Below are 26,924 nucleotides of genomic sequence, written 5' to 3'. Positions count from 1 at the left end.
TTCCACAACTTGTGTAGCCTCTAGAAAATTCCACTGTACATTCATGAAAGAATGAGAGTGAAAAAGGCAAATAACCTCTTAATATTGTTATGAAATGAGTTTTTACTTCATAGACCCCTGAAAAGGTTTTGGGAACCCTGAGGGGTCCCCAGATCATGCTTTGAGAACCACTATTCTAAACCACTTAAGTGATGTCAAAGATTTCTCACAACAGCAAAATAAAATTAAAAGGTAGATTCCCAGTCAGGCTTCCTGACAGAGATAGGCTCTGAGTTGCAGCCCTCCCTTTGACCCACTTCTGGTCCTACTCTGAGTCCAAGTAGCTCTCCCTCTCCACCCCCCACCCCAGGAAGTTCTAAGCACAGCAAGTAGACTAAAAAGGCAAAAGACCTTTTCTCCTTACCTTGCCCTCTCATCCCCAGAGGCTGGCCTGATGGTTTCCCAGAGGCTGAGCAAATACTCTTCCAGGAAGAAATTTTAGGGAACACTTCATTATTTGGCAGCTCTGGGAGGTCAAGCTCAGCTCTGGAACATTCCCACTTCAAAAGGACTCAGGGTTGCAATCAGATCAGCTCTGATTTTAAGGTCCCCTTCGAAGTGTGTTGGCATGGGTCATGACTCTGAGCCCCCATGAGTACCTCAGGCCACCATAGATCTGCACCTTTCTGGCAATCCTGGAATCCAGACAGGCCCTGGAGTAGGGCAAGGAAGGGTGGGGCTCTAAGACCAATGGTCCCTTAAAGACAAAAAAAAAGGATGTTTTGTTCAATTTGCCTCTACATATAAAGTTCATTTGATTTCACACTTTGGCACTTATGAAGCTTGGGTTTTAACCTGGGATTCAGAGTTGAACATGAGGGCTCTTCAGACATGGGGACCTAATGTTGTTAACCATTCAGAAATCTCTCCCCTTTAGTCCAGCTGTCTAACTGACAAGACCCTTTTTTTTCTGTCTCTTTCTTTCTGCCTTGCTCTCTCTCCAACAGGCTTGCAGCCAGTTTACTGGAGCAGGGATGACGTAGCCCAGTGGCTCAAGTGGGCTGAAAATGAGTTTTCTTTAAGGCCAATTGACAGCAACACGTTTGAAATGAATGGCAAAGCTCTCCTGCTGCTGACCAAAGAGGACTTTCGCTATCGATCTCCTCATTCAGGTGAGAGTCTGGACTCTGGACACGTGCTCAGCTTGGCAAATCTGTTGATCAGTGGTTGGTCTTTACCACTGCTCATCCTGCCCCAAAAAATCTCTGCTGTAGGTCACCATGGGCGCAAGGACAGTGGCCCAGCTTAGTGGAGGAAAGATCCTGCTGACATATGCCAGTATGAGGGGAGAAGAGGAAGAGCTTTCAGATCAAGGGGAAACTTTTAAGGTTCAGAGAAGTAACCCAGTTGGGACTGACAGTCACTGGATTTTAAGGGATCTAGTTTGCCACCACATAAGGAAGAAAATGCATCCCAGCTCTTTCTCTCCACCTTACTCCTGAGTCTGAAGACTTAAGAGAGGTGCTTGAGAGCAAGTGTAGGTTGTGAACTGCTCAGTTAACAACAAATACAGGCTTGAGTAAGGGGAAGGATCCCTGCTGAGATAGCTAGACTAGGAAGTCAAGAAAAAATGAGAGAACAGGAGATAAGGAATGGGCAAGGTAGAGATCCTACTAGCCAAGGCAAGTTTAGAAATGAACTCAGGGGGCCTCAGATGATGTCCTTTGGATGTCCTGAATTTTTTGAAGTAATGCCTCTGGCAGCTTGTAGAAATCCTGAACAATACAACTGGAAGTTTCCTGGTTAGGCTCATCTAACTAGGAAGATTTGTCCAAATGAGGGCTCCTAAGACCACAGAGGAAGATTTTGTTCAGTAAGGGGTGTTTGTACCTGCAAAGTATGTTAATGATGTACATAAGACTTCAAATATACTTTCTAATTTCATGTCTTCAATATGATAGATATGTAGAAGGTAGCTATTTGGGAACTCCATATGTCAAAGGAGAGCTTCGGTCTCGGGTTTATGCCTCTTGAGGGCTTGTTATTCAGGTACCAACAGGCCCTCCTTCTATTGAGTCTCCTTGACTTAACTTGTCTGGCAGAGACCCTTCTGTCCTTGACCAAGGGCAAAGATTCTGCGTAAGGTCTTGGCATAGTCTCCAGCTCTGTTCAACCCTTATTTACTCCTGGAAGTCTGCCAGCAGTTAATACACTAACCGTCATGAGGAAATGTCCCCCATACCAGGGGGTGAGATAAGGACAGAGAACAGGATCTCCCCTGCTTTTTCCAATTTCAACAGATTGTTTATATAAGAAAATGTCAAAGGGGAAGTGTCTCCCAGAAGTATACATGGTATTGAAACTCGAAGGCTTATATCTTGGAAAAACGAATCATTTTTTAAGGTTTTATAAGGGACACAAACATACCTGAAATACTTTGTCACAAATCAGTGATTTTTATCATGGATTTTTGGTTTCAGAATAAGAAAACTATAAAACAGCCATATAAATAAAACTAACTTAAAAGAAACCTAGGTAGCCTCTTTTCATTGAATGCAGAAATACTTCCCTCCTCTGTTCCAGAGAAAACTCCGATATTATGCTTAAAGAGCCAAAGCTACCTATCTGGAGGAAAAGCACTCTTAACTCTTTCATGTTCCAGAGAAACCATTTACATAAGACAAAGGAAAACACAGTGATGTGTTTTGGCTTGATTTGACTTAGACCTCGGGCAAGCTTTCCTTCCTGAGCCTTTGCAATTTCCTCCCTCATCCTATCTCAGGTGCTCCTTTTTGTTGCTGATTTATTTTTCTCTCCAGTGACCTTTCAACTTTACTGATGAAACTAGGTTATCTCTGTTCAAAGCTGGAAGCAAAGATGTGCAAAGCCTGTCGGTAGTTCCTTGTTATATTGTCAGATCTTTGCTGGCATGGGCCATATGGAAGACAGACAGCATCCCGCTGTCCAGGTAGATAGGCAGGATTGCATTGAACCTAAAGGCAAAGGATGCTGGAGAAGGGAGAGCATATGGTAGGATGGGTCTCCTAAAAGTATGAATGGAGTTGTTTCACATGAAGTGTGGGTGGAATTGAGTGGCCAGGGAAGAAGGAGAACATTCTGGGTAATTAGAGGAGCATTAGGTTAATATATTTGGGTGACAGTGAGAAAGCCCACCTGATGAATGGAAAAGGCAGGAGACAGGAAGGCCAGCTAAGGCGGATTCACTAGTTCGGACATGAGGTGTTATAGACACAGTTGGGTGGGGACAGGAGAAATTCATTGCATGAATGTTCCCTGAATAGTCCTGTGCCACTGGTACAGAAGTACAGGCTAAGGGAGTTGAAGGTTAGGAGCGGTGATTTCTAGCTGGATGATCAGATGAAGCTCAAGGGTATGACAATGGAGATGGACTTTGGAAGGTTCACGGGGGTGGGGGAAAGGAGGTAAGGAAAGGTTAAGGAGGAGGTGTAGACCAGTTTGTGTGGAGAAGAAGTTCAGAGATAAGGCCCCATAAGCTGGATCCTCTGTGTGAAGCACTGTTCATCATCCTCATTACCCCTCCCTCACTGGTCTTATTGCCTCTTCATATTTTAAGTTCAGCTACTTTCTCTAGGAAAGCTTTCTCTTCCATTCCTGCTTCCCTGATTCCAACCTTCCTTTCCTCCACCTCTCTCCAGGTCAGTCTGGGTTAGGTACTCTTCCTCTTTTATCCCAGAGCTTTCCCTAATTCTGCCATAGCCTCTAATGCACATGCAGATGCGCGCGCGCACACACACACACACACACACACACACACACACACACACTGATATATGTGATTGTTTGCTATGCTACATGCCTCTCCTATAGTGGAAAGTTCAGTTTGGGCGGGGGTTGTGTCCTATTAAGCTGCCATGTCTCCAGCATCTAGCATAGTGCATGGCATCCAGTTGGTACTCAATAAATATTGGTTGAATTGTTACCCAACACAAGAGGACCTTAAAGCCCAGGTTAAGATGTTTGGATTTTATTTGGGGTGTAATAGGAAACCACTGAAAGGTTTTTAAAGCAGGAAAGCTAGAATGATACTGCTATAGTCTGAGCCACTGAAGTCCAGAACCAGGTCAATGAGATTAGAAACAGTACTTCAGGTGCAGAATAGTTGGCTAAAACAGCAACGGGTCTGGAAGCAGCAGTGAGTTCATTCTGGCCAAGAAATGCCAGGGCATCCAGGAAGACATGGCCTGTTCTGTAGCTGGAAATGTGAGGTAAGAGTCAGACCAGAGCTGGGAATAATAGACATGAGCATCATGCCCAGTACGTTGAGCTGGGACTAGAGATAGATTTATACTACAGGTAATTTAATTAACCAAAAAGGTATCAACCAGAAAGCCATGGGAAGAATTTCAAGGTGATACCTGCCAGTAGGGGCTACAAGAAAACACCACAGAAGGGAGGAGTATTGTCAGAGGGTTTGGAAGACACAGCTAAGGAGTTGAGAAGGCCTTCTCATGTAGGCACTATACACCTACATGTATTCTGCGTAGGTAGAGACAAGGCATAGATTTTAAAAATCTTTTTATTTCTCAGGTGTAGCATTTGCCACAACTACTTCCCACATGGGCTTCCTGCTTTCTCATCCGTGTAGTTAAGTGTCCTGAGGTCGGGTTCTCCACGTGGCTCTTGCACAGATCACATCACCTCATTTGCCCTTATTTTCCTCATTCATGAAATGGAATTTCCACCCTGTGGCTCCTAATCTCCCTTCAACTCCTAACAGTTCCATCCAGTTTCAGCCACTGAAACTGTTGAGCTTCTAGTAGACAGTACAGCTTCCCACTCTACAGGCAGCGAGTACAGGTTTTGATCTCCTTCGGCTTACACGCCTTGTACAACTTACCCTTCAGCCAGTTTTGTCCTCTTTCCTTGAATCTTTCCTGCTGCCTGAGAAGACCCAGCGGCAGCATCTCTCTGGTCATGGGGCTGCTGGACCAAGGAGCATCTGGTAGCCCTGTCCCCATGAATGGATGTTTACGGCTTCCTCCCGGCCATGTTTCCTGCTGGGCCTCACCCAGTGTTATGCTCTCTGAATATGGAAATAACATCCCTAATACAGCTCTTGTCAAATGTAGAGAGGAAATAATGAAACTCAATGAATTATAATTACCTGAAATATTAATGCTATTTATCTTAGGTCCACATATGGTAGCCTCTCTGAACTCTACTTTTTGAAAAGTATATTTTCGTTGATTTTAGAGAGGAAGGGAGAGGGAGAGAGAGAGAGAAACAAAAATGATGAGAGACAATCATTGAACGGCTTCCTCCTGCACACCCCCTAGTGGGGATTGAGCAACCCGGGCATGTGCCCTGACCTGGAATTGAACCATGACCTCCTGGTTCATAGGTCAACAGTCAACCACTGAGCCAGACTGGCCAGACTGAACTCTACCTTTTTTAATCAGTTTAACATACTGCACTTATCCACTTCAAGGACAAGAGTTCTCCATTTTCAACCCTTAGACTAAAGCAGGGAACTATATCAGCTCTAAACAGGAGATTTCAAAAGGTGAAGATAAATGGGATATTCTCTTTGAAATATTCTCCCAATTAGAAGATAGAACAAGATGATAAATTTGTTACATTTGCAGAGCTGAAGAATAAACGTAGGAAATCTCTATTTTATAAAACCTCACATGGACAGGATCATTGTGCCTAGTCCTTAAGCTACTAGATACCATGTGGTGTGGTCTGGGATGATTTGAATTGAAAGGAGTATTTCATTATTTGACCAATTTGAGACTCTTGAGAAAACATCTTAATAAGAAGGAACAGACAGTTAACATTGATTTAACTCCAAGACATTCAGGTGGAATGGATTTAGGTACATTATTTTTATGAAAAAAATGCAAGTTATTTTAATTCATCCTAGACTTTCTATCAATGCTTAAAAAAAGAAAAGGAAAATAAAAAATACTTTCAAAGTTCCTTCAATTCAATTGAACAATAACTGTAGTGGAGATTTACTAAGAAAATTCCTTTTGGTGTACTAGAGTGTGGTGCTGCAAGTGATTGCTCCCCTTCCAACCCACCAGAAACTTTGTCTTTGGTAACATTCTCTGCTTGTGACCTTTAAATACAGTTAGATTTCCTTTCAAGGTTAAACTAAAAATACTGGTCTTATCTAAATATAATTCCTTGGACCAACCTTCTAGGTTGAATGGCTGTGTCAGAATTGACTCACAAAGTCTTCGAGGGTCCGCATCCCGGAGGGGAGTAATAGTCCTGCAGTGTGGGAGTTGGAGCAGACATGACCCTTGACTGAAGACACTGGAGTTGGCTCTTTCTGCTCTTATTGTGTCTTTGAGCAAAGGGAAAAAAACACACAAAAAAACAGAAAGTGTATCACACATTAGAAAAATGCTTAGATAAGTCAATTACAGGAAAGCCTCTTAATTTCTTAGCATTTCACTTGTCCCATTGGTGAAAGGTGGTAATCGCTGAGCCCTCATACAGAGTGACACTGGAACATGTAAAACTAACACTTTTTAAGTAAAGAACGTACCTCTTTCACAATGTTTTTTTCCTCATGAGCTTATTCTGTTGTTTTTCTTACCACATGTTTTTCTTTGTTTTTTAATCCAGCTAAAGGTAATTGTCTCAATAGGTCTCTTTTCTAACTGATTTATTCTTGTCTTAAATATAATATTGAACTTTTCCCACAAGCTACTCCCTTTATCTCAGGGTCTCTGTGTCAAGGACATAGATTTCCAGCGAAATTTCTAACATTTGTTCCTAAGTAAAAGACTAGTTTATTTTTATGGTCACTGAAGGCATTTTGTATTAAATAAAAGGGTTTGTAATTCAATCAGCCTCCAAAAATGGATTGCATGGCATGCTGGGAAAATGAGAGCACGCAGAGTCAGAAAGCCAAGCAGTCCGAGACAGGAACGGGCCTGTGGCTGCCCGTGGGTCCCCCTCTGGGACCTGTGACTGCACAGGTGTTTTCCCTGTTGAGTTTATGATGAAACTGAAGGGACTGAGACATGAACTTCATCCTGAACCTGTCACAAGCAGAGGGAATTTTCTGACCAGTCTAAGAGCGATCCCTCTCACCCCATGCATGCTTTTATTATTTTAAAGACTTGGTCAGAAGGAAACTAAAATCTGAATAAAAACAGAAGAGAAAGAAAGGGAAAAGTGAACAATTTGCAAATATAAGAATGTGTTACATCAGATAAGCTTCATATGAGGATATGTGCATAGTCATCACCTGAAAATTGCACACTTTAAAAGTGTTAAGATTCCACTTAAATCTACTAAACGTGAGAGGTTTGATGTTGTGAAACCCCAGGAGACAGGCTCTGGGGACCCTTGTCGATGACATACAGCACTGGTCCTAGCCCCTTAGAGAACAAGCAGTGAATAACAACAACTTTAAAACAAATCATACCCCTTTGTTGATAGTACCATTTTAAGAAAAAAAAATCGAAGAAAACAATCCAGTAAAATAGATAGATAGATCGATAGATAGGTAGATAGATAGATAGATAGATAGATAGATAGATAGATAGATATATGATAGATAGTCCTTAACAATTCTATTTATAATTGTCGAAACTGGAAGTCACCAAGCCAGCCCCCAATATGAGATTTGCTAAACGAACTCGGAGAATGTGACTATAAAGTACCATTTGTGGGGTCGCTTATAATTTCTTCAGTAGGTTGTACGAGGTCTTATGGATCATGCTCAGGACTGTCAGTGTTATTTGAAAGACAGATAGGAGCCTGACCAGCTGGTGTGGCTCAGCGATTGAACATGTTGTTGAGTATTGACCTATGAACCAGGAGATCATGGTTCAATTCCCGGTCAGGGCATCTGCCCAGATTGCTGGCTCATCCCCATTAGGGTGTGTGCAGGAGGCAGCCAATTAATGATTCTTTCTCATCATTGATGTTTCTGTCTCTCTCTCTCTACCTCTCCCTTCCTCTCTGAAATCAATAAAAAATATTTTAAAAAACAGGCATGTGAGGAAAATCTCTGACCCACCTCTAAATTATAAACACACACACACACACACACACACACACACACACACACACTCTTTGTCTGCACCTTCCCCTCTAGGTATTCCTGTTTCTCTCCCATTGTAGCTGAAAAAGTCTCTGAGGAGCTGTCCTACTCTGCTATCACCCTTTTTGTCTTATGCACACACGTAAGACAAAAACGTGAAACTGCTTATATATTAAAGGGAAGAAACCCATAACTTGAAACTGCTTAAATACTAAAAGGAAGAAACCCATAGAAAGAGGTTGAAGATAAAACCGTGAACTAGAGAGAGAGAGAAATGGTGAGCTAGAAATGTCTGAATGAAATGATGTCAACTGGAAAACAAATTCCATACGTATAAATGTGACTTCATTAAACTTTTGTATGTGCTTTAAGTGCAAAAAGTATTGAAGGAAAGCAAATAGTTTCCAGATTTTTTGAGACAGGTCTGAGAATAATTATCATAATCACAAGGGGTCCCATCTATTGAGCACATATGATAGCAGGCATGGGCTGGTGCTTCTTCCCATCATCTCATTTAATCATAACAGCCCTGCCAAGTCTATGGCATTATTGTTATTTGAGACAAAGATTATTTAACTAAGCCTTGAACTAAGGCTCAAAATAGTTTGCCTAAGTGCATGCAGCTTGAAAAATAGAGGGACCATGATTCAAACTTGGGACTTCCTTGCTCCAGAGCCCAAGCTCTTTCCTCTAAAAGTAAGGAAACTCAGATAAATTTGATCCCCTAAGCAGTATCTGTATGTTCTTGGTCTTTAGACACTAGTAAAATTGATAAGCAACTTGCAACAGTTTTGTTCACTCTCACTACTATCCATTTGAAACAAAATGCAAATGAAAGGATAGAATTTAGAATTCTCAGATTAGATGCTTGGTTTTTTACATCCAGATCACCAATGTAAGATAGTATGTGTTTAGTTTGTGGGTTTCTGTGTATGTGTGTGTGTGCACATGTGTGTATGCATGCATGTACATTCTTCATGTGTCACATGTGTGCATGCACCTGGAAGGGTATATAGATTTTACGGGGCCTGAATTTTATAATTTGGATGCAAATAGTTCTAGGGCTCCTCCCAAGGGACTATGTAAGTGAAGGCCCCTGAAACTCACCAGCTTCGTGGTAAACCCACCTCTGTACGGTTATGCGTGTACATGAACTATGTATGTATGCATGCAGATATATGGAGGCGCCAACAAAAGCTAGAAGCACCCCTTACAGTTAGTACTAGTTATGTCTCTTCTGGGAAGACAAAGAAGATTTATCAAGAATTGAATGGGCCAAGAATTTCCCGAAAAGTGCCTTTTGAATTTGAGCCAGTGATCATTAGCTAAGTTAGATATACAGTGCTTTGGCTCATGCTCTTTATTTTCAACAAGCAAATAAATATAACATTTTAAAATATCTTCTTTATTCCAGAGATCTCTTTGTTAGTACTACTCTTCAGATATGCCTCCATGAATATTTTCAGAGTGTACCAAGAGAACAGGCCGGGTGTTGGCGGGATTAGAGGACTGTAGCGATGGGGAGAGGGCGGGAGGCCATCTTTATTTATGTAGAAAACGGTTGTAGGTGGGACACACTTTCATGGTGCTCCAGAAGCCAAAGCTAAGAGCTGAAGTACATGAGATTGTAGGGCGGCCAGAGTCCAACTCATCAGAACTTTGTATCAACTAGAGCTGTCCAAAAGTGGTTTGCTTATCTCGTGGCTGGCTGCCCATCCCTGGAAGTTCTCCTCCAAAGCTACTTCTTGGCAGGGGCGGGGGGTGGGTGGGGGGCGGGGGAGGCAGGGGACTTTTACTAAACACAAGTTCGAGTCATTATAAGAAACCTCTAGAATCCTCTCTCGGTCTAAGACTCCAAGCAGTTATCAGGAGCATTTCTCAGCAAGCTGTTATTACTGCCAGTCATGCACACACAGGGCATCAGTTAGTTGGGTCCCCATTGTAGTGACATGTTTGTGCTAAGCCTGGCACATTCCCCGGCGGAGCCCTGGTTGCTGAGGAAACATGTGGATGGATGGATGGATGGATGGATGGATGGATCTAGCTGTGGCCGTACTTCACAGTTTTAGGATTCAGTTTTTTCCTGGCCTGGAACCTGGGACCTCAGGCTCTCGCTCCCACCCACTAGCCAGCTGTCACAGGTGGTGCTGATGAATGTTATCTTACTAGTTCTCACAATAGGCGTGCAGTTTAGGTGAGGAACTGGCCAACTTCCGCTTGGCTCTCTCCTCCGCCAGCTTGCTCCTGCCCACTCAGAGATGAACCTCGGCTGCCTGGCTCCCTTTGCCAGCTTTTGGGTGAAAGGCTGAAGTTAAGACCTGGGAAAGTGTGGGGCAGAGCACAGGTCAGCCCCACCGTGGGCTTAGCCCACCAGGGAGGTGAGGTGTCCGGAGAGGCCACAAATGGGTTGAATGGCCTCTATAACCTTTGCCCTTTCTGGAGAGGAAACAGAGACTCACTGACCATGACCCAGACACCCCTCCTTTGTTCAATATGTGAGATATTACTATAGTATTATCAATAATAATAGTAGTAATAATAATAATAATAATGGTGGTGGTGGTGGTGACAGCAGTGGTCACAGCCTCAGCTAGTGTTTGCTGAGTTCTCTGTTTGCCTGGCGCTGTGATGAGCTCATTTCCTCATCCACTCCTCCCAGCAATCCTGTGGGGTGGATGAAGCTGAGTGAGGCCTAGAGGCGCCAGCCTGGCCCCACAGCGGAGACTCTCCCCGGCCCATGTTACTGCGCTGCCTGCTCTCCTGCCCAGGCTTCAGCCACCACACCTCAGAGCTTCTCCAGCCCCCGGCGTGACCCCAGGAAGAGGTTAGGGTGTAACAGTGCACCCGCCCCTGCTCTGACTGCTTCAAGACCATCCTCTCATTGAATCCTCACAGCGACCTCTGGGGTGGATGTTCTGTGAAAAGCGGTCTGTGATCCTCCACATCAGCCTGCCTCTCTAGACAACAAAGTTGAACCCCTCACAGGCGCTAAGTTTATATTTCCTGGCTCCCCTTCCAAAATGATACACTGATTACTGATCTTTCATTTTTAATAGTAATCATCAGAAACACATTTTCACTGTTTTTTTTTTTTCTCTTCTTCATGCTACTCAAATAAAGCGTCGCTCAAATCCACAGGATGAAACCCAGTGAGTGTGAGGCCGTGTAAATTAAGAAAAGTTTAGGAAGTCTGGCTGGGTTGGCTCAGTGGTTGAGCATTGACCTTTGAACCAGGAGGTCATGGTTCGATTCCCAGTCAGGGCACATGCCCAGGTTGCGGGCTCGATCCCAGGTGTGGGGCATGCAGGGGGCAGCCAATCAATGATTCTTTCTCATCACTGATGTTTCTCTCTCTCTCTCTCTCTCTCTCTCTCTCTCTCTCTCTCTCTCTCTCTCTCTCTCTCTCTCCCCCTTCCTCTCTGAAATCAATAATTTTTTTTAAAGAAAAGTTTAGGAAGACATCACACTAAACAGAAAGAAACAGAGTATTGATTAGTGACTTGTTTTTGTAAGGGATTAAAATATGAATTTTAAACTAGGACTGTAGTTCGGACTCCGTGTCCTCATCTTATCGGAGACAACATTACCATGACTGCTGTGACTACTCGATGGGGCTTAGGTGAGCTCCGCAGCCTTCCAGCTCCCAAACCCAATCACATGTGCCAGGTTCTGCCTCCAAAGTCCTGTTAAAAGTCTGGTTCAGAACACTGCTGGTCTTCTTGCCCGTTTCACTGAAAGGAAATACCCAAGTGACCTGGTGTCTTCAGCTTTTCAAAGTCTTTTGCCTTATTGAGTCATAACAGTAAATAGTGGCAGTAAGTTATGTTAATAACAACCTAATTCAAAGGCAGAGGAAGGACGAAAGCCAAAGCGAAGACGCTAGGGACCTCAGGAATCCCTCAGAATCGAATGTGATGGAACTCGATTTGGGATAAATGGAAAAGGAGTGGAGGTTTGCACAGAGAAAGAATTAAACAGGGAGAAACTAAGATGGCGGCATAGATAAACACCAGGAAATAGTTGCCTCACACAACAATTGAAAAATATCCCAAAGGACGGAGCAAACATCGTCCAGAACAACAGGAAGGCTGGCTGAGTGTAATTTCTACAACTAGAAGAAAAGAAAAGCACGCTGAGAGCCAGAGGAGCTGCGGAGGCTGAGTGCAGAGGTACGGCGGCGGCTCGCGCGCGGAAAGGGGGTGGCACCTGAGGACGCGGCTGTCTTTTTGAATCACAAGCTCCCGACTGCTCTGAACTCCGGTTCCGGGAAGTCTCTGGGGACCCAGGTCTTATACGGGGAGAGGCTGGTCTGTCAGGCGGCAGCGGGCAAACTTGAGGGCGGATTTCCCTCAGAGGTGCTTGCAGCCGTTACCGGGACACTGAGACGCGGGACTCGGGGCGCGGAGAATCAGCCATAGCTTCTTTCTCCGCCCTTTTGACTCCCTGAGACCCCGCCCCACCCAGGCTGCGGCAGAGGCTTTTGCATGTAAATGTACCTAACTACAGTCCAGCCAGGCAGACCCGGAACTTCCAAGAGAGGGCCCAAGGCCCTGCAGCGGCTTGCATTGCTTCACAGCTGAGCCTCTTCGTGGCTCCGGCTGTGTGGCCTCAGGCAGGGGCTGAATTAGCACCTCCTTAGATCCAGGAGCCACTGTACCCAGTGGTCAGAGGGGGACCATTCTCCCACTTCAGACACAGCTGCTTCCCACAGCCAATTGGCCTGGAGGTCAATTCCTCCCAGTGATCCTACAACAACCAAGGCACCAAGAGTGCACCAAGAGTGTCCACCCCAGGTAACTGGGGAGGCTGAGCCACTGGGCCCTACAGGACACCTGGCGCGCAGGGCCACTCTATCAACACAGGGAAGCAGCCAAAATGCGGAGACAAAGAAACAGGTCACAATTGGCAGAAACGGAGGAGGGCAGACGACTGGATATAGAGTTCAAGGCCACGTTTATAAGGTTTGTCAAGAATTTTATGGAAACCGCCGATAAATTTAATGAATCCCTCAAGGAGTATAGTGAGACCATGGAGGACATGAAAAAGGACCAACTAGAAATTAAGCATACACTGACTGAAATAAAGAATAATTTACAGAGATCCAACAGCAGACAAGAGGATCCCAAGAATCAAGTCAAAGATTTGAAATACAAAGAAACAAAAAATACCCAACCGAAAAAGAAAAAAGAAAAGAGATTCAAAAAATATGAAGATAGTGTAAGGAACCTCTGGGACAACTTCAAGCGTACCAACATCAGAATTATAGGGGTACCAGAAGGAGAGAGAGGGCAAGATATTGAAAACCTTTTTGAAGAAATAATGACAGAAAACTTCCCCCACCTGGTGAAAGAAATGGACCTACAAGTCCAGGAAGCGCAGAGAACCCCAAACAAAAGGAATCCAAAGAGGACCACACCAAGACACATCATAATTAAAATGCCAAGATCAAAAGATAAAGAGAGAATCTTAAAAGCAGCAAGAGAAAGACAGTCAGTTACCTACAAGGGAGTACCCATCCGACTGTCAGCTGATTTCTCAACAGAAACCATGCAGGCCAGAAGAGAGTGGCAAGAAATATTCAAAGAGATGAATAGCAAGAACCTGCAACCAAGATTACTTTATCCAGCAAAGCTATCATTCAGAATGGAAGGTCAGATAAAGAGCTTCACGGATAAGAAAAAGCTAAAGGAGTTCATCACCACTAAACCAGCATTATATGAAATGCTGAAAGGTATTCTTTAAGAAGAGGAAGAAGAAAAAGGAACTCTTACCATTTGCCACAGCATGGATGGAACTGGAGAGCGGATAAATACCACAAGATCTCACTTATTTGTGGAATATAATGAACAACATAAACTGATGAACAAGGACTGACCCAGAGACGGAGAGGCTTTGATTGGACTGTCGGGCCTTGGAGGGAAGGTAGGGGAGGGTGGGGGCAAGGGGGAAAGATCAACCAAAGGACTTATATGCAAGCATATAGGCCTAACCAATGGACACGGACAACGGGGGGGTGAGGGGATGAGCGGGGGGGGGGGGGGGTAGAGTGTACACATATGTAATATCTTAATCAATAAAAAATATTTAAAAAAAAGAATTAAACAGGGAGCATTTCTCAGGCTGAGTTTAAAAGAAAAAAAAAAGAATATCTACAGCCCAAAATATGCAGTTAAATTAAGTTGTTAGTGAAAGCGCCTGTTTAAAATGGCTAAAATTAGAGATAAAAGCCCATTGTTTGTTCCTGCTGTTGACGGCATATCTGTGTGTGGAAGGGTGTGGGGGACAGTCAGGGCTGTGGCATCTGAGAGATTAATCACCCACCCTAAGGGGTTTTGAGGCACCCACCTGCATTTTGAACTTGGATCTAAGTCAAAGGGGTGGGACAAGATCATGACAGGTGTTTTTTCTCTAACTTCTCAGTGGACACGTCAAACACCAAATATATCAGAACAAAGGGTCCCAGCTCAGGACAGCCCCCTCCGTCCTCAGCAAGGGGCTGACAACTAAAGACGATTCTCTGGAAATTATGGAACCTTGGAGCAGTGCTGTGTTGCATTTTTAAAGGAGGGAAGCATCCCAGATGTGCCAGTTCCCTACACCGTCTCTTCTGTACTTAGCAGCTGTGACCAGATAGTGAAATTTTTTCACATTTATTCTCTTCCTACCTGGGATTGGGGTGGGTAAAAAAGCATGGGTGTTATGTATGTGTGTTGTTTGGGGGGTTTTTTTTGGGGGGGGGATGGTGATTTCTATGAAGAATCTCTGAGTTGTCATAGGGATATTAAAACTTTTCATACTCAGTGACTTCATAAACCCTTGAATTATCTGAAATGCAAGCAAAGATGGATGTGGAAAGGATGTTTTCACAAAAGGAATAGCAATAACTTAGGACAATTTAAATTTCAAATAAAGTCTGTGAAGCAGTCATTATGCAGCTACTGGAACAGTGCAATAATGTGGGAGGAAAACAGGGACACTGAGCTATGATGTGCTCGATTCTAATTTATAGCTCTAAGTAGGGAATGGGGCTTTCCTCTTAGTGATGACATTATGGGTGGGCTTTTGTTTTCTTCTTGGTTTTCGGCATTTTATAAAACTTTTTTCGGTATATTTCATAATCGAAAAGTTCTATTAAAAAACTCACATGCTCTGACCTTCCGAGTTCCAAGCGGCACAGCCTGTGTGTCCCCCCAGCCCTGGGAGAGTAGGAAGCGAGCCTGTCCTACTCACAGGACACGGTGAACTCAGAACTCAGTTTCGCATACCGTCGAAACTCAGTGAGTAGTGAATAAAATATTCCCATTTCTGTATTTCTCTTTCCTTTCTCTTTCCAGGGGATGTGCTCTATGAACTCCTTCAGCATATTCTGAAGCAGAGGAAACCTCGGATTCTTTTTTCACCTTTCTTCCACCCCGGAAACTCGATCCACACCCAGCCGGAAGTCATACTGCACCAGAACCACGAAGAAGGTACCCGAGGAGGCTTGTCTTTCCTTAGACAGATCCAAGAGGTCTCACTGTTAATTTGATAAGTTGTCCTTTTTTATGTGAGTCATTTTTCGTTCAACAAACCAATTATCGAATGCTTACTTTGTATAAGGTCCTGGGGGAAATGCCAAGATGATTGAGAGATACTCGAGGCTCTTTGCAACTCATAATATTGGCGAAGAAAGGAGCAAGATACGCACATGTCATAGTAGGCATCCTAACGAGGTGGCGGAAGGGGAGATATGCCCAGGTACCAGCAGCAGGTCAGCTCCATGTATGAGATGGCCCAGCAGGATTCAGTTAAGCAGGGATGGTGTGGAGAACATTCCAAGCAGAGAGAATGGCAGAGGATGGAATCAGTCCTTGGGGTAGAAAGTAGTCAGATGACTTGGGTTGTACAACTTATCTTCCCCCTCACCTCCCCACAACCTTTTGTTATGAGGAATTTTAAACATACCCCAAATAGAGAGAATAAACTCAATACAACCCTGTGAGCCGTCAGCCTGTTTCAGCCATGATCCACACTGGGCCTTTGTAGAGCTACTCCAAGGAGGTTAGGTTGGAAATCCAATGTGGGGGATTTGGATGGAGCGGGTAATGGGGAATCATTGAAGATTTGTGAGCAGAGGGTAATGAAAGCTGGAGGATGAAAAAAGACCCAAACCCTGTGAACTCTGTGGGGGACCCAGGGGTTCTTCATGCACCAGAGGTGGTGTCCTACCGCGTACTCAGTGTAAGTGCTTATTTCAGCGGACCCAGGTGCTGCTCTCCTGTGAGTCACACCATCAGCAAAATCATTGCTAGAAAACAGAGCAGAAAACCAGACTTCCATTGTGACCCTGGACATAGTCCAGAGCAGGCCTATGGGCCCTGGCCGTGTCACCCAGGTGCTTGAATGTCATCCCATACACTGAAAGGTTGCTGGTTCCATTCCCGGTCAGGGTACATGCCCAGGTTGTGGGCTCAATCCCTGGTAGGGGGCATACAGGTCTCAGCCGATTGATGCTATACTCTCACATCAATGCTTTTCTCTCTTTCCCTCTCTCTTCCTCTCTCTCTAAAAAGCAGTTTTAAAAATCTTAAAAAAAAAAAAAAAGCAGGCATATGGGCAGGGAAATAGGTATAAAAATCTTACTTTGTGCACCATTCCATGTACAGCGATGCTCAGTGCCTCTGTGGAGCGTTCCTGCCCGGATGGGTTAGACAACAGATGTGGGGACGCACAGCAATACTTGTCACCTGGGACTTTTCCTTAGGACCAGATTACTAGGGGACTAAAACCCTGGTCCCTTGGGGCATTTCCTTGTACCGCTAGATCACCCCCAAGAGCAGGGCTAATATTTTTGTTCTGGTATTGGCAAATTAAAAACATGAGAAGTTGTCTTCTTAATTAACACTTCACAAAAGAGAGCCTGACTCTGGCAGCTCGACACCTCTTCCTTGTGCCAAGTGTTTCCCAGCAGGTCCCTGGCTTTGTGATGTTTCTCTCATCCTTCCTTCCTCTAGTTTCACCCTTGCTAAATTTAGCAGCTGGCCCCACCCCCAGTTGGTTTCTTCCTTCTTCTGCTCTTCCTGCATGCACATTTCCGCCTGCATAGTAACCAGGAGGTGGGTTTACTGAAGCTTGGCATTAAGGCGAGAATCATATTACCTTGCCTGCCTCTTCAGATACAAAGGGCGTGTGATGGGTGTTACACCCTCCCCCCCCCCTCTTTTTCTCATTACTTAAAAAAAAAAATCCCGTTTGGAATTTCTATTCCTCTTTTTATTCCCAAATGCGATTGGAGACTGATGGTCTCACCTCATCACAAATCCTTCCTCCTCTCCCCGGGCATGATTTGACTCCATAGTAGGTGTGCTTGTCATTGTTCTCATTTGCAGGAGCTAATCAATAGAGAAAGCTGGCTTACTCTCAGAGCTACTCTCAAACCCAGTAAATACAAATGTGGCCCACCTACGCTTTAAAGCTGTGCTCTCAAGTGTGGTGGTGGTAGGGATGAGCTCAGTCGGTCAAAGAATGGAGCTAATGAGGCCAAGGTCAAGGGTCTCATCGCCCTGTGAACCAGTTCGCTCCGCTGCAGACCCTGCCCTGAAAAGTACTGTGTCTCAGAGACCACTCCTTAAAGCCATCAGCCAGGAAGCAGGAGCGGAGAGTACGTGCCCTCTCCTTCACCCGGCAGACGCAGGCCATGCTCTCAGATGGACAGGTGGACACACAAGAAGGGCAGCTTAGGTCTTTATCAGCGGTTAGCAAATGAGAAGAGCTGTACAAGATTCTGAGGCGATATGAAGAGGCCGCTGCCCCTAGACTTCCAGATCTCTTGGTGCCCTTGGTGACGAAGGAGAAGGAACCCACTAGAGTTCCCTGCCCCCACCCGCCTCCCACCTCCCACCTCTTTTCCTCTCTCCTCCACCAACAAGAAGAAATATCCAGCTCGACAGGAACTATCTCTGGAATCAATACTGTGATATTTACTTGTGACTAGTAACATATTAATATGGGCATATGTTAACATACAGAGAGATCTGGCTCTGAAAAAAAGTAGTTCTGTAAAGTGAAATTAAGCATAGCAAATATTATGTCCCCAATGATTTATTTGACCTTATTGGGGTATAGTGCCACATGAAAGTGTGTAGCTCCTGACTTGGCGCAGAGAGATGTGACTGAATGGAAGGGTAACTGGCGTTTCAGAGGGGGCTCTGCTCAGCCCCTCGATAGGCTGGCACGGCGGGCTTGCAGAGTGACATGCAAGCACAAAGCTTCATTCAGCCCCCCCTGTGGCTTCACCTCATCACTGCCACCACCTTACCCAGTTCAGACATTCATGTCATACTGGGGATGTATCTCCCACCACAAAGGTATCTTGTTTAATCCAGCAGCAGTTCCCTGCAAATATCCCATCCGAGTACATTGCATTGAAATCCCGCCCCCCTCACCAGCAGCCACACGGCAGTCCCATAAGCTAGGAAGCTGGTGTTAGCTCAAAGGCCCCCTCGGAGCTCCCACAGGAGAGGAAGGTGATCTTACTAATTCAAACCTTTTTTTTTTTTTTTTGTAAACACGTATCTTCTCCGTGTCCTGAAATTGTCCTGCATTGGGCAAAGCAGTCCTCAGATCACCACCAAAGTCTAGGAGAACCTGCATCCTACTCTTCTTCCTTATTTGCTTATGGGAAGAGAGTGCAATATTATATCACCAGGTAACCTTATAAATTGCCATCCCTACCAAGGCGTTCATGGGATTCTAACAAGTAAGCGAGGGCAATAGGCATAAACCAGAATCATTTTGACAAAATGGGTCACATGGTCAGCTGAGATAAAACTTTCTGAAGAATGATTTCGGAAGTCAGGAAACCAGGTTCTAGCCCATTATTCTTCCAGAATAATCATAAGGGCTAAGTTTCTCATTTCTCTGGCCCTCAGTTGTAAAATAGGAGATTATACCAAATGGTCTCAGATCTTTCAGCTCTCAATTCCTCACATTCTATCCATGGTGTGAGCCTCCCTGGGTGATATGAAGATGAATAAGATGCATTCCCCACCTTCAGGGTAAAAGGCAACTAAAATCTAGAAAATCCCAACGGTGTCCTCCTGGCGTTGCTCAGAAATAGCTAAATATCTCTTCTAGATTCCTTTTCTTTTATTGTTGTGACCCATTTTATCTGCATCATATGAATTAGATAGTTACGTAGGAAGAAGACAAAATAAACAATGATACTACTTCTTTTACCAAAACCAGTAGGCAAAACATCTTTAGAAATTTCAGGCCAGCAAATGATGTTGGCCTGGACATGCACAAATCTCTAGGGAGAAGGAATGAGATCTATGTTTCTTCTGATCCTTACCCGAGGATGTTTTCATTGATTCTAGAGAGAAAGGAAGGCGGGGAAAGAGAGAGAGATAGAGAGGCCTCAGTTGGCTGCCTCCTGTACGCATCCTGACTGGGGATTGAACCCATAACCTAGGTGTGTGCCCTGACCAGGAATCGAACCCGCAACCTTTTGGTGTGCGGACGACGCTCCAACCAATTGAGTCACTGGCCAGGGAAATGTCTATGTTTCTTAAATATTCTTATTCCACCACCTCCTTGGGGGACCCCCCTATAATTTCAGCTCTTCTGTTCCACCCTCTCCTATGCCCCATCTAAGAGACTGGGAGGTGATCCTTAGTCACTTTAGTTTGAAAATATTTGCACGTGCAGTGCGGTGATTGTTTCTGCAACAGTGTAGGCCGTTTTAAGGTGACAGTTCTGCTCTGGGGCAGCTTTTTGTCACCAGGTGGACGTGGAAAGTAGAAGTGAAGATGAGAAATGTCAAGTGTCAAAATACTGTTTTCTCAATTCTCCTTACAACCACACAGGGTAAGAGAGTGGAGAGAAATCATGTCTTTGATGAGGGGCAGAGTGGGTGGCCTACATTCTGGATGGCCCACAGAAGTTTTATTTATAGGATTGCTTTATTAATGGAAACATTACCTCTTCCCCTCCGCCAGCCACCAGATCCAAGTGCCCAAAGACTGATTTGGAGGAAGGAAATCTTAAACAAGTTTAATGAAATAATTAAAGATGATGAGGTATAGGAATCTGCTTTATAATAACAAAATTAAAGCTAACATTTATGGGGTCCTTTTTTGCATGTCAGACCCTGTTCTAAGCTCTTACATGTTGAAATCATTTAATCTTCACACCCAGCCTTTCAAGAAGGTAATATTCCCATTTTACAGATGAGGAAATTGCGGCTAGAGCAGTAAAGTGGCATCCCCCAAATCACACAGCTGCAAAGAAGCAAAGCTAAGACTTAACCCCAGGCCCACACGGCTCCAATACCTGCATTTACCCACAGCATGACTGAGCCACAAAAATAATGCTTTCATTATTTTATTTTATTATTATTATTATTATTATTATTATTATTATTATTATTATTATTTGCAAGCACTCTAAACGTGGAACAAATGAATGGGCATGTAGAGATTAGGATGCCAGGTCAGGTCTTCTGACTGGGTACATTGTGGCAAGTCCCAGCACGTCTGCTTATACATTTTCTGCTTCATAGTCCTTGAAACTGCCAAAACTAAGTAAAAAGAAAAAAAGTCAAAGATAACTTTTGAGACACCAGTGTATGTCCTCAATTCACGATATGAAAAACTCATACTAATTTGGATGCATTAACCCATAGAGACCATTGACTGCCTCGGGGTGAATGGACTTAGCCCAGGGAATATCCCAGCCTGTAAGAAATGCGGGCTCTCCGTCAGGCCCTGGCTTCCGAGAGCTGGAGAGCTGCCAGCCCGTGGGAGCCAGCCCCTCAGGACAGCTGCCGAGTGGGCAGGTGGGCACATGAGGCTTTTAGCTGCCTGGCCACGTCCTATGACTGGTTGTTGCGAAAAGCATCCCCGCTTCTCTAGTCTCGCTGGGATCGTGTTGATGACTGAAGTGTCAAGGAGGCTGCTGGCTGGGGTCTGGCGACTGTGTAATCCGTGTGAACTGTGTAATGCGTGGTGGAGCCAGAGAGCAGCATCGTGTGTCTGCACTCTGGATCCTGACCAGCTGTTCAGGTCCCAGCTCCCAGTTTACCAGCCGGGAGACTTCACGCAAGTTACTCGACTTCCTTGTGTCTCAGTTTCCATCTGTAAAATAAGGAAAATACACTTATCGGATATGATGGATATCAGAAAGGATCGAGTTAATATGGAAAATGCCCTGAGAACAGCATCTATCACATAGCAGGCATTCAATAAATGCTTCTCATTACCATGATTTGATATTTTTTTGCCACTCTATGATTGGGGTTTTTTCTTTTCTTTTTTTAGCTTAAAATTGTAGTTGTGGTAAAATACATGTAACATTTACCATCAGAACCATGTTTAAGTGCTCAGCAGTGTTAAGTGTATTCACATTGTCGTGCAGTGGTTGGCTGTTTGATGTCTTACATTCAGTTCCAATGTTCTTAACCAATCCCATTATTGCAGCTACATGCTCTTTGTGTAAACACCACCTTTGTGCATTCCGGACATAAGAAGGGGCTTTTCTCTACCCATGCCATTATCCTAGAATTCCTTCATTGATTCACCGGGCACCTTATGTAATATTATTTCTATGGTGAAATACATTTGAAGTCCCAGCCTTAATTGCTTTCAGGACACAGCCCACTTTGAGAATGAGTTCTGCGTGTACTCTAACGTCACGGTCCCTGGCACATGGTAGGTCCTTCGTGACCCTTTGGGGCCTGTTAATCTCCTGGGTCTCGTCTCACATTTAAAAACTATAAGATGAACCTTTTTGTGCTCCTTTCAATTCTGTGATTCTTGCATCTGACATGAGGTCCCACCAGAGAAAGAACAGGCCCAGATCTTGACTTCCTGTCGTTCCCCAGGGAACCAGCTAACATATCTTTTCCCCTTTCCAGGCCGCATTCTGCTCTTGCCTAACTCCTTTTCCCTGCTTTGCTTCCTATATTTCAGGGTCTAGGGCAGCAAGACCTTTTACTCTCTGACCTTTGTCCCCTGATGCAGCATTTGATTGTGATGGGGAAGTGTGGAGCCCCTGGGTGGTGCAGAGAGCCTTTGCCAGTGGTCAGCCTACGTCAGGGAGGACCCACTCCCTTCCCTGCCTCCTCCGGCTTCCTGCAACGGTAGAGGCTGCTCTTAGCCCAAGGGCTAGCTGGCTCTATTCAGCCACAAGTTTTAGGGACAGGTGAGCCCTCAGATGCATGAATAACTCCCACAAGGTGGTCTGGAAGTCTTCAAGAAACTTCCTCTTACCACTAGGGAAATGTCATCTGCTGTTTTGGAGATAACGGCACTGGGAGCCTTGCGGGTTCACTTCCTGAGAAGGAGGCCCTCATTTGGCGTTATCTTGCTCTTTCCTCTTTCCCGCCCTCCTCTGCCTTATCTTTGTGCCACCCTGACCCCATCCCTGTAAATGATTTACAAGGCATACACCCACAGGTCTAATAGACTCATTTGAAATCTGATCCCTTGATTTCTTCATTTACGTCTTCTGTGCTGCTTTATTGAGACTGAGGGAGACTCCTTCCTCTACCAAGTATGTCAAACTCATGGTCAGTGGCCTGCCAGCGAGTTTGACATGCTTGCAGTCTACACCACCTGACTGCAAAGGCCAAAGACAGCATACTGGAGCACCTCCCGGGTTCACAGACCTGCTTCTGCCCTCTGTACTGAGCCCCTGGCAGAGGTAGCCTGTTTGAAGGCCTTCCACCCACAATAAGGAAGTTGAAACCTCAGAGTCCTGCAAGTTACCGATGTTGCTTCTTTCAGTTCCTTTCACCAAATGCTTATAAAATTCAAGGAGCTTACTTACTGTGTATGACCTCAAACATCTGTGAATGTTTGAAGTCATACTCAAACACCAGTCATATTGGATTAGGGCCATACCCTGCAAACTTGGGCAGTTTTATTCTCAAGCATTCAGTAGCATTGGCAACTTGTTGAGATGAATAGACTGAAATGGGCAGGCAAAGGGTCAGTGAAAAGTCTCAGCTGAAAACTCTTGGGAAAGGAGTAGGGGATGAGGGATGTATTAGTTTTCTAAGGCTACAATAACAAGGTACCACAGATAGCTGTTTAAACAACATGAATTTATTATCTCACAGTTCTGGAGGCTGGAAGTCCAAGATCAAGGAGGGGTGGGCAGAATCGCTTCCTTCTGAGGACCGTGAGGGAGAACCTGTTATGCGCCCCTCTTCTAGCTTCTGGTGGTTTGCTGGCAATCCTTGGCTTCGTCTTCACATGGCATGCTCCCCGTGTGCATCCACTCTTTATTCAGCACCTGTAGTCTGTTGATGTGTGTATATTTTTATGTGCCTTTTAAATTATTACATTCTTGAGAGCAAGGACCACATTTTCTTACTCTTTGTATATTGTGCATCCGAGACACTGCTCGAAATATAGTTGACATCACGCAAGGTTCTGTGATTCAACTCATATTTTGTAATCACTGTGGGGTAAAATACTCCCCTTTCAATCATGCAGTGTGTGTATGTCCGTGTGTCCAATTTCCCCTTTTCATAAGGACACCAGTCATATTGGATTAGGGCCCCACCTTATCACCTTACCTTAACTAAGTGCATCTGCAGTGGCCCCATTTCCGGCAAGGTCACATTCTGAGGTACTGGGACTTCAGAACATGAATTTTCTTTGAGTAGGGGAAGCACAGTTCAACCCGTAACAGGTTTTACAGCACTTAAGTGTGCACACGAAATCTGTTTTGAGTTCTACCTCAAGACCTAGACCCTTTAATCTCCATGTAGCTCTTTATGGTTCCCATGAATCTTTTACAAAATTGTGCTGGGAAATGGTCCCTTCTGAAAGAGTGTGGGACGGGAGATGGAGGCTGATGAGAGAGGCTGACCTGCTTGGCCTGTTGATTTGCATCTCTCTAACTTCTTACCATCATCCGTGCCTCGGGCAAGGCATGCTGGTGGACGTATGATCCTGTGTGTGAGGTATAAACTTGATCTTAGCCTTTGTTCTACTCTGCAGATTTTCCAGTCAAAACCCGTGACTTTAACCAAAGGCAATTTGTTTTTGCTTTGTTTTTTTTAGGTTTACTAGTGTTCATTATTTATAACATGATTAAATTGGGTCAACTTTTAGTGAATTTTATATAGAGAAACTTTTCTAATAGGTAAAAAGAAAGAGGAGAGCCCTAGTGATTGGAACGTCGGCCCTCAGACTAAAGGGTCCCGGGTTCGATTCCCATCAAGCGCACCTTCCTTGATTGCAGGCTCGATCCCCAGCCCGGGTCAAGGCACATGGGGGAGGCAACCAATCAACCCAACATTGATGTTTTTCTCTCTCTGTCGCTCCTCCTCCCCTCCACTCTCTCTCTGAAAATCAATGGAAAAAATATCCTCAAATGAGGATTGCCAAACAACCTCCCTCCCCCCCCCAAAAAAAAAAAGAAAAAAGAGGAGAAAAGAAATCAGACCCTTTTTTTTGTAATCATCACATTTTTTTATATGATGATTTTGTAATCATCTTATTTTGGGCTGTGTGGTAGTGAGAAGGGATTATATGTGTCTAAAAGAGACCTACAAAGAGAAAGGTTTGGCATCAGAAAACACTTTCAACCAGAATGGGTTCTCTACCAGTCCTTGGTCTTTTTCCCCCTTCCATCTTCCTTCCACGCCTACACTAATTACGTGTGGCTTTCCCTCCCTCTTCCTTATGCATTTCCCTCCCATATCAAGACCTTCAGACGGAGGGCAATGTGGATAATTTCCCAGTTTTCCAGATGGGCAATTCACCAAGAACAAACCCAGACATCAAGGCCAGACCAAAAAAAATCTTCTTGTTTTAGACAGAAGACTCCTACATCTGGGGGATTTAATGCACCCACTGTCCGCTCGGTGCATTTCCTGTGTCCGGAGCTTCTCTGCCTGCCGGCTCTGGTCTCATAAGTTTCCATACCCTGCTGCCAACTTATAATAACAGAGGCCGCAGGCAGCAGGGCAGGAACGTCATCGCCCTCTCCATCCGTGGGCGCGTGCCTTGCAAACTGAAACAAAAGCTTAGAAGACCTCATTGCAGGCCTTTCAGCCTTGACAGTGGTTGTGCCCAGACCACCGGTTGCCTGGAATTAAAACCCTCGGATCCAGTTCTCTTCCATTAATGTTATCAACTTCATCAAGTACTTCCTCTCTGAGTGGTGTGTGCAGAGAGAGAAATAAATCATGCTCCACCAGGTCCCGTTGCTGCCAGATCCTGAGTCAAAAGTAAAATGTGAGTTGATTATCCAAGAGCACTATCTCCCTCCTTTATTGTTCCCAATGATCTGGGCAGGAACAGAGAGTGAAATCTCTCCAGGACATTACATCAGTTCCTCCTTTACCCTTGGCATGAAAGCTCTTCCTCTCATGGTCCTCCCAGACTTCCTAAGGCTTGCCCTGAGTGCACACCCATACACTGAGCCTTGAAGCCCAGGACATCAAAGGAAGCTTGTAGGTAACCAGACTACTGGCCAATGCCTGTGTCATTTTGCAATTTGTAAGACGGGAAATGGATTCAGGAAATAGGATTTTTTTCAACACATGGCCTTCATCATCCTTAAGTATTTTTAAAACCTTAATAAGCTTTTAAGGAAAGGGAGACATTCTGTAAATGGCATTTAGAAGAAAACATATGAAACTTCAAAATGCAGCTATCTTAAATACTTGCTTACGGTGGCCATATTCTGTGACAAATGACAAGTGTTCATGGCTAGCAAAGTTGAGATCCATATTAGCTGTGAAAAGAATCATCCCCAAAAGATTACAGGTCATTTATATCATACTAATAATCTCAGTTATTAAAGTTAATACCACAGGTCCAGCCAGTACCTTGTAAGCATTTATTTGCATTTGGGTTCAAGTAACGAAGTTAGTACTTGTCATCCTGACCTGTATCATTGCGAGATTGATTAAGCACTTAAAAAACACACACACTTTTTTGTAGGCAAACATCAAATTGATACAAAAGTAGGGAGAATTATATAATGAACCACCATGTACCCATCACCAGCTTTAAGGATCAATTGTGGCCATTCTTGTTTCCTTTATACCCCAGGTACACTCTGATTCAAACTTCCAGATTATTGTAAAGCAAATCCCAGGTATATAATTTCATCTATAAATATATCAGTACAGGTCTGAAAAGATAAGGACCCATTATAAAATCATACAGAGTTATTACATCACCTGAAAACTAATAGATCTTCAGTATCACCAAATATCCTGTTAATGTTCACATTTCCCCAACTATCTCATCAATGTTTCTAACTTTGAATCAGAATCCAAACAAGTCTCTATACATTGCAAATGGTTGATGTGTCTCTTAAGTCTCTTTCAATCTATAGTTCTCCATCTCTGTCTTTCTTGAACACTTGCTTGTTAGTGTAAATCTTCCCCTGTACATAGTGTGTCTTTTTTTCTCTGGTTGCTTTCAAGATTTTCTCTTTGGTTTTCAGATTTTTTACTATGGTGTGACTGTGTGTAGCTTTTCTTGTACTTATTTTGCTTGGGATTTGCTGAGCTTCTTGGACCTTTAAGTTTGTCATTGTTACCAAATTTGGGAACAATTAATTTGGCCATTATTTCTGCAAATTTTTTGCCCCATTCTTTCTGTTCTCTCCTTCTTAGACTCCAATTACATATCTGTTACCATTTAATATTGTTTTAGTCACAGAGGATCTATTTTTTAACTTTTTAAAATTTGTCTTCAAGTTTCCTAATCCTATCTTCTGTCATCTCCAACCTGCTATTAAGTTCATCTAGTCTAATCTTTCATTTCAGATACTGTATTTTTTTTTTCAGTTCTAGAATCTTCTTTTTTTTAATATATCGTTTCCATTTCTCTTCTGACAATCTCCGTTATCATTCATTATGATTATCATTTATTGTAAATGCTTG

The 26,924-nt window shown here is 44.1% G+C and overlaps 1 protein-coding gene across 1 annotated transcript in view; it reads left to right on the top strand.

Moving 5' to 3' along the window:
• Positions 1–26,924, top strand: part of ETV6 (ETS variant transcription factor 6) — a gene marked incomplete at its 5' end in the record, with an annotated part of 224,386 nt that overhangs the window by 170,599 nt on the left and 26,863 nt on the right. The window contains 2 exons of the mRNA XM_081084471.1: positions 987–1,151; positions 15,364–15,498. Of these exons, the coding sequence (XP_080940597.1) occupies positions 987–1,151; positions 15,364–15,498 (300 nt within the window). The remainder of the gene's footprint in view (positions 1–986; positions 1,152–15,363; positions 15,499–26,924) is intronic.

The sequence above is a fragment of the Myotis nattereri genome (assembly GCF_964212035.1).
Source record: "Myotis nattereri genome assembly, chromosome: 2".
Lineage (NCBI taxonomy): Eukaryota > Metazoa > Chordata > Mammalia > Chiroptera > Vespertilionidae > Myotis > Myotis nattereri.
The sequence above is the reverse complement of the archived record's forward strand: the minus strand, read 5'-3'. Positions and strand labels throughout refer to the sequence as shown.